The sequence below is a fragment of the Triticum aestivum genome, chromosome 3A (assembly GCF_018294505.1).
Source record: "Triticum aestivum cultivar Chinese Spring chromosome 3A, IWGSC CS RefSeq v2.1, whole genome shotgun sequence".
Lineage (NCBI taxonomy): Eukaryota > Viridiplantae > Streptophyta > Magnoliopsida > Poales > Poaceae > Triticum > Triticum aestivum.
Genome location: NC_057800.1, coordinates 455,789,594 through 455,796,693, shown reverse-complemented (window position 1 = coordinate 455,796,693; position 7,100 = coordinate 455,789,594). Strand labels below are relative to the sequence as shown.

At 43.7% G+C, this 7,100-nt stretch overlaps 1 protein-coding gene across 1 annotated transcript; it reads right to left on the bottom strand.

Annotated features, from left to right (window-relative positions):
* Positions 1–776: 776 nt before the first annotated feature.
* LOC123061632 (probable plastid-lipid-associated protein 14, chloroplastic) lies at positions 777–6,656 on the bottom strand. The gene is made up of 13 exons (XM_044484811.1): positions 6,232–6,656; positions 6,089–6,132; positions 5,934–6,012; positions 5,709–5,831; positions 4,998–5,180; positions 4,829–4,915; positions 3,591–3,697; positions 3,407–3,494; positions 2,558–2,638; positions 2,392–2,468; positions 2,157–2,292; positions 1,905–1,967; positions 777–1,594 (listed from the first exon to the last, which is right to left on the bottom strand). The coding sequence occupies exons 1-13, from the start codon at positions 6,484–6,486 to the stop codon at positions 968–970; spliced, it is 1,950 nt and encodes a 649-aa protein (XP_044340746.1). The 5' UTR covers positions 6,487–6,656; the 3' UTR covers positions 777–967.
* Positions 6,657–7,100: the final 444 nt, after the last annotated feature.

Here is a 7,100-nt window from a genome sequence, read left to right as displayed (position 1 = left end):
ACCTCAGCGTATTGTCCATGTAGGCATGCCAAATCAGCCTGACGTGTGGGGCCAACTGGCCAGTTCCCGAATTTGTATGATTTGTTGCTCACTTGCCGCGGAAGGGGTGGTTTTTTGTGTTTTTTTGACAAAAACGGTGACAATCCGTTATCCTAGCCACAAATGTGGTGATTTTCAGCAATCAACTCTGTTCTTTGTGGCGGTGCCATAGGCTAGAGAGGCATGTGTTTTCGTACAGATGATTATTCAAATATGACGAGTTTATGTTATTGTGTCATGTTGCTTTTTCTTTGTGGAGTTCAAATATTTCATCTACATTATGGCAATTTTGTGGTTCGACAACTTGCACTTCTACAGAATCATCCCTGGTCCAAGTACGACTTCCCATCTTTTGGATAGGCAATTCAATAATGCTATTCCCATCTAACTGCAGTCTTGATGGTATTTTTGTTTGCATGGGAAACTTCTAATATATTTATTTTCAATCATAGCAATTCAAAGAACATCAAAGATAATAAAAATTACAACTAGGTTCGTGAACCACTTAACAACACCACTTAACAACGACTACAATCATTGGAGTGAGCCAAAGGCGTACCGCCATCATCGCCCCTCCCTTGCTGGAGTCAGGCCAACCTTGTTGTAGTAGGGGAAGCCTCCAGGATATTTTATTGTATCTCTTAGCTGTAGAAGTTACTTTGTAATTAAATTTCGTGGATCATGGATCCAAAGCTGTGTACCTGCAATGGTTGTGAGCATGAATAAAATCATGTGTGTTTCTAGAGAAAAAAGTCCCTTTCTCAAGATTGTGTAGAACCCTCCCAGTTTATGTAACATACTAGTACATTTTTAACATAACACTGATTTTATTTCTAGAACCTTTATTATGTACACTTGCTAAAAATGAATAATGTACACCTACAGATACAAGAATGCTACAGGAGACAATGGGTTACAAATATGCTCCTCAGGGGTCAGACGTACGGTTTGATCTAACGAAAAGTAAAGCCGACCCATTAACACCGCGAAGAACCATCAACCTTGAATCAATGTATGTACCGCAAACAATCTTTGACAGGTCGAACATCTCCGGTGGCGTCTGCGTACGGACCTCTTGCAGCACATTGCGTGCAGACTTGACGTTCAAAGTTGAGCCGCAACTCATGGACACGTCGACGTCGTCCTCATCCACGTTAACGCTAGCGGTGGGGAGGCTGGCTGGCAGCTCCTTCATCTTTGCGGCTTTTCCCCATTTACCACCAAGATATCTGGAAGATGTAATCCTACTACTACTCTCTTTACCATCCTCGGCATTGGTGTAAATCCTCCCAGGAGTTATCCTTGCCGATGTGGTAACTGACAGATTTCCTTCGGTTCCAGATTTGTCGTGGGGCCAGTCGGATTCCGGCATGATTTTGAAACCAATATCTGAGGTCAGAGATAAAATGGGATCCACAGATTCTGGGGCTTCGGCGAATGTGAGGAACGCATCGTTGATGAGGACTCTGGGGGTAGGCTGACGAAGTGTTAGACCGATGTGCCTTCCAGTGCAGTACAAGAGGCACCAGCGACCAGGTAGGAGGCGAAGCCAATTCTGAGCAAACAAAAGCAGAGAGGAATATATGAAATAAATGAAAATAAATTGATAGGACTTAAGTAGAACCATCACATATACAAAATATATGATCTCTCGATATCCTTATACGGAGGACACACGCGCTCTGAATGTAACGGATATATCAAGTGAACTCATCACACGTACACCCTAACAATTGCTGTAATGAAGAAACCATAACGGCTTATCACCAAACTAGAAACTATCCCCCAGGTAAACAATTAGCTCAAAACAAAGTTCACCTTGCATGGTATTCATAATTATCAGGACTTGGAGCAGGAATAATTACCTCTGTACTTGAATTAGGGTTTAGCACCTCCATCAACTCAATGAAATATGCTAACCGTCTACGCTGTAAACATGGTAAAGGAAGCCTAATAAGTTAACTGGAGTTCCACCATACTTCTTCATACAAGTAACAAACAAATGATAGCTTTCAGTAAAAATATCAGGTTCATTTTGGATTGACACTCGAGCATCTTGTGAACATTTGGATGGAGATGCAGCTTGAGTCATCCATTTTTTGCGAGAAAAATAATACCTGATGATGCCCATAAATATAATCTTCAGCCAGGCGGACAGCAGTAGATCCCAAGCCCCAGCGTACGACATTCACTGTTGGACTTATACGCCATTTAGGTCCACAAAGGAAGGGGTGACGCAGTGCATCGACACAACTGTAAATTAAGTTGATACAGCAAAGTGAGAATCTAATGTAGATACAAACCTGTTTTAAATCTGCAACTTTAGCTTACCAACAGTAGGACTAGTCTTACCTTATCCTTTTGTCAGATTTTGTTGCCAGTAATAAGGCCAAAAGATTCCAGCCAGCACCCCAGTGCCTATCTAGCATCTAAAAAATAGCAAGAGTAAACCCCAGTATCATCAGACAACTTCAAGAAATAATATGCCGGCGGTAATACCGTAAATACAAATTCTTACCTGCAGACCAATATTCCCAGATGGAGAATTTTGGCTTAGAATCGGTACAAGGAACTCACGCAGACATGATGGATCATTTCCCTGCAATATGAGATACTGATCATGAAGTCATAGCTTTTTTAGTTCCACCATTGATATTTGTAGAAACTTACAGAGTTGAAATCGCTTGCAAAAACATGTGGTGTTAAATCTCAAACAGAACTAAACAGAGTATAAAATTAAGTCAGAGGACATCCACGATCTTGCAACAGAACACTTAGCAACATGAAATCTCCAATATTAATTAAACATTATGAAGTCCATGTTGGCATGCCCGACCGCCAGAAGGGAATGAGGCACTAGCTGCTTAGTTTGCACTCCCTCCGTTCCTAAATATAAATTTTTGTAGAGATTTCACTATGAACTACATACGGAGCAAAATGAGTGAATCTACACTCTAAAATGCATCTACATACATCCGTATGTGGTTCGTAGTGGAATCTCTTCAAAGACTTATATTTAGGAACGGAGGGAGTATAGAATACCTTAAGGAACGACATGTCCTTGTCCTTGTGACTTCGTAATTATATAGCTATTTTGTCCTTTTATTTTTAACGAGAAATATGTGTATTCGACAAGAAGAAATGGGGGCCATGTTTTCATTAAATATGCCTTATTATTAGCTTAGGATGGTATTTCCCTAACTTCTTTCTTTATTTCGATGCAAATTTTACCAAATAGCAGCCTGAACGTTCAGGGTTAGAATGCAAAGTGCTAAACTATAATACAATGACGAACACAAATATTCGTGAGAACGAGGGAAAAGAATATGGCGGAAACGATAAAACTCAAAAGATGCACAAGACAAACCTTATTCAAGAATGACTTGAATTTTTGGAATGTCGATGAATCCATGAGCTCTCTCAAAACCATCTTTGCCATTATGAAGCCCACGCACCTAGAGAAAAAACAGTTTAATACTTTTTATCTTATACTAGTATATATGCGTACATATTAACTACTGTTAACTGTAAACAGAAGCTCTCAAACCTACCTCATGTCAAATGCTATCATCATTTTCCGCCTCTCATTGTTACTTGCTACTGCACTGTTGCTGGGGTCATTGTCATGAAAATCAACAGCATTCCCAAGAATACCAACCTAAAAAAGATGAAGAAAACACGAAATTGATCGGCCGTTTTAACTTTAGATGAAATGAAAGCTACAGAGCACTGGGACACAGAATGTGCAAACTTTGCAGGGTTTAATCACACATTACCTTTATGGTCTGGTTTGATTAAAATTTATTTTTTCAGATAGAACAAGGAGATCACTCCCTGGTTCCATCTCATCAGTGGAACCTGGGGTCAAGTTTTCAATTCAAATATTTTGTACCTTAACAAGACGAATACACATGTGGCAAGTGATACAAGTGCACTTATGTACACCGGCATGCTTAAAGAATGCAGCTCAAATGTCGTACTCAGTTATTTACATAAGGAATGGCTTGATCGGAACGCCTCACCTACTATTATCTGAGACAGCAGCTAATTCTTTTCATATGGATGATTCAGAAAAAGCACAGAGTAGGATGACATAGAGTACATTTGGTTCATTACCTAGCCTTGCTTAGCTAGGCTAGATTTTACTAGCCGATTCAAGCAAGGGCTCATAGGAGCAAAGCTGGGTGTTTGGTTGCAGGTTGTAACTCGTCCGAGAGCATATCGTAAAAAGGGGACCATGGGGCCGGTGCATCATGGACCACGACTCATAACATGGAAGTTAGCTACGGGTGCACGCACGATTCAGGTTGTTTTTTTGTGCTTGTTCGTTTGCCGGGGTGAGCGAGCCAAATGGGCTCTCCTTCGTGGGCAAGGATTTAGCGGCAGTTATGGGCTAAATTGCCATCAAAAGCCAGATTTACTTGTCCAAACCAAATGCCTAGCCTTGCCTAGCTAGGCTAGTTTACCTTTTGCCGTGGATCCAAACGAGCCCATAGTACTTTTGTCATCAATCAACACATAGAGGGAAAATATACTACAGAGTTGTCCTGAGCACGATCTCACTTATGTCAGCAAATCAAAATATGAATACACGGTTAAACGGAAATGATTAATACACGCTGATGCAAAATCATGATGAAACGGGAATGTTATGTTTAGTAGTTCAACTGTATTACATGAAACGGGCCAAATGACATTGATTTATTAATGTTCCCAGTAACCTAAGCATGATTGCAAGGACATAATACAACCACTTGTGTAAACAAGAATAAAAGGAAATGGTGCTTACTTTGACATGCTTGTCTACTGGGCTTACATGAACATTCTCCAGTCTAAGCTCAGTATGCGCCATTCCATGGCTATGCAGATAATTTACCTGCATAAAGTAAGACATATCTTCAGTCTAGATCAACTGGTAACTGAATAACATTAAAAAATCTTTAACTTTTGAAGCTTACACCAATCAGAAGGTCTCTCATCAATATCCTGATTAAACGCAGCTGCCGAGTTACAGCAGGCCCTCCAACCGAATCATCTCCTACCCTCCTTACTTGTTCTTCATCCAATGCTAATGTTGCTTCCAAGGTTGGAAGCCAATCCGAGAGTTGCAACCAGTGACGCAAGGAGTAACTCCCATGGTACTGCATTAACATTTTTTTATTGTAAAATAACGATTATACCAGCACATAGCTCAATCCAGCAAGAACAAACAAACCTAAAGTAGCAATTACATCTAGACTAGAAACACCCCTAAGGCCTTCTTTGGTTCATAGGATAGAAATTTTATAGGAATAGGAAAATCATAGGAAGTGAGATGACATGCATCTCAATTCCTATAGAGGAAGAGATGTTATTTGGTGCATAGGATAGGAATTTTTCCATTGAGTCTAGGCTAATGTTTTTTTTCCTCCAAAATGTGAAGGATTGAATCCTATCCTACATAGGAATAGGAATCCATTCCTACAAACCAAAGGGCTTCAAAGGAATTTTTCCTTTGCAAATCCTATCATATAGAATTCCTATAAAATTCCTACAAACCAAAGGAGGCCTAAACGGCTAAACCCAGGCAGGCCCTGACATGAATATGAGATCATGAAAAATGATACTCCTACTTCCACATTTAACTTAAAACAAGATCAGCTCGAGGAAATTAAGGCAAAAGCTCTGACCCCGTGCACCAAGACAAGCGGACTATCACCCTCTTCCATGGCCTTGCTCGGAGTGACGTAGCCATGGACCTGCATCGCGTAAGAGTGGTACATCATCTGGCGACGGGCCAGCTTCTTCAGCACCTGTGATGACACGAACGAAACCCAATGGAGCTCAGCCAGATAGATCCCCATATATTCCAAACGCACTAAACAGCACCAGAATTTAACAGGAAAAAAAAACACCTCTAGCGCGCGGCGGCCCCTCCGCTTCGCCTGTGAGCTAGTCAGCTGCCGCAACACCACCGTCGACCCGTACAGCTCACTGAATTAAAAAAAAGGTAATGATTGTGGGTTCAAAGAATTCGTACTTTCCAGTGTGTTACATGCCGCTGACCGACCTGCTAGGATCGCGCACCGTGGCCTCGAATATCATCTCATCGGACTGTAGTAGAAAAGGCAAATCGCCGACTATTAGCAACAAGGGAGAAGCGCGACCGAATTAGCGCGTGGGGGAGTGAATCAGTGGGGGCTAAACACCGACCCGTCCGTGGAGCCCGACGCTGACGCGGTCGGCGACAGTGAAGTCGGCCATGTCGAACCTGACCACGGGGCACGGCCCCGCAGCGGCCCCATCGTCCGCTGTCGCCGGCGCGGGCGCCGGCGTGGAGGCCGACAAGCTCGCCTCCAGCCGGAACCGCGGACGGCGGCACGGATGCGCGGAGGCGCGGCATAACGGTCGGGGCAAGCCGGCCGGGGAGGGGCGCGAGGCGGCGACGGCGGCGGCCGCGAGAGCCATGGTTCCGTTGCGGTGGAGGAGGGAGGGGCCGGGGTTGGGGGAGTGGACTGATGGAGGGAGGGGCGCGTTAAGACTTAAGAAGAGGAGGAGGCGCGAGGCGGTTGCGTGCGGGGAAGCGGCGCGGGCGTACAGCCATGAGCTCGGCGCGCGCTCGCCTCACCCCGCGCCGCGGCAGCGACCGTGCGGCGGCACCGGGCGTGCGATCTTTTTGGGCATGGTGCACCAGCTCGGCCGTGCGCCGGTGTTGACCGCTTCTGCCACTTGGGCAGTGATGAGACGGAGTATTCTCCAGGTAGTGGTCCACCGGTGAGTGTGTAGCCACAATGGAGAGTAACGGGCTGTTTGGTTTCATTAAGTCACCTGACTTATAACGGCCAGTTTTTTTTGATGGTTTCCAGAATAAGTTGCAATAAGCTGCCCCCTACCTAGCTTATTCTAAAAGCTGAACCAAATTTATTTTTTTAGAAGTCTAGTAGTTAAGACTTGACTAGTAGGCTTTTAAAAAGAAAATTTTGGTTGAGCTTCTAGAATAAGCTGGGTAGGGGGCAGCTTATTCTGGAAGCCCAAAAAAGCTAGCAAAAGAACTGGAAGTCAGGTGACTTAGGGCCCGTTCG

Coding starts and splice junctions, on each gene's coding strand:
- LOC123061632 (XM_044484811.1), bottom strand. CDS start 6,486: ATGGCTCTCGCGGCCGCCGCCGTCGCCGCCTCGCGCCCCTCCCCGGCC. Junction 3,495..3,590: donor ATGATAGCATTTGACATGAG/GTAGGTTTGAGA, acceptor TTTTTTCTCTAG/GTGCGTGGGCTTCATAATGG. Junction 2,639..3,406: donor TCAAGTCATTCTTGAATAAG/GTTTGTCTTGTG, acceptor CTCATATTGCAG/GGAAATGATCCATCATGTCT.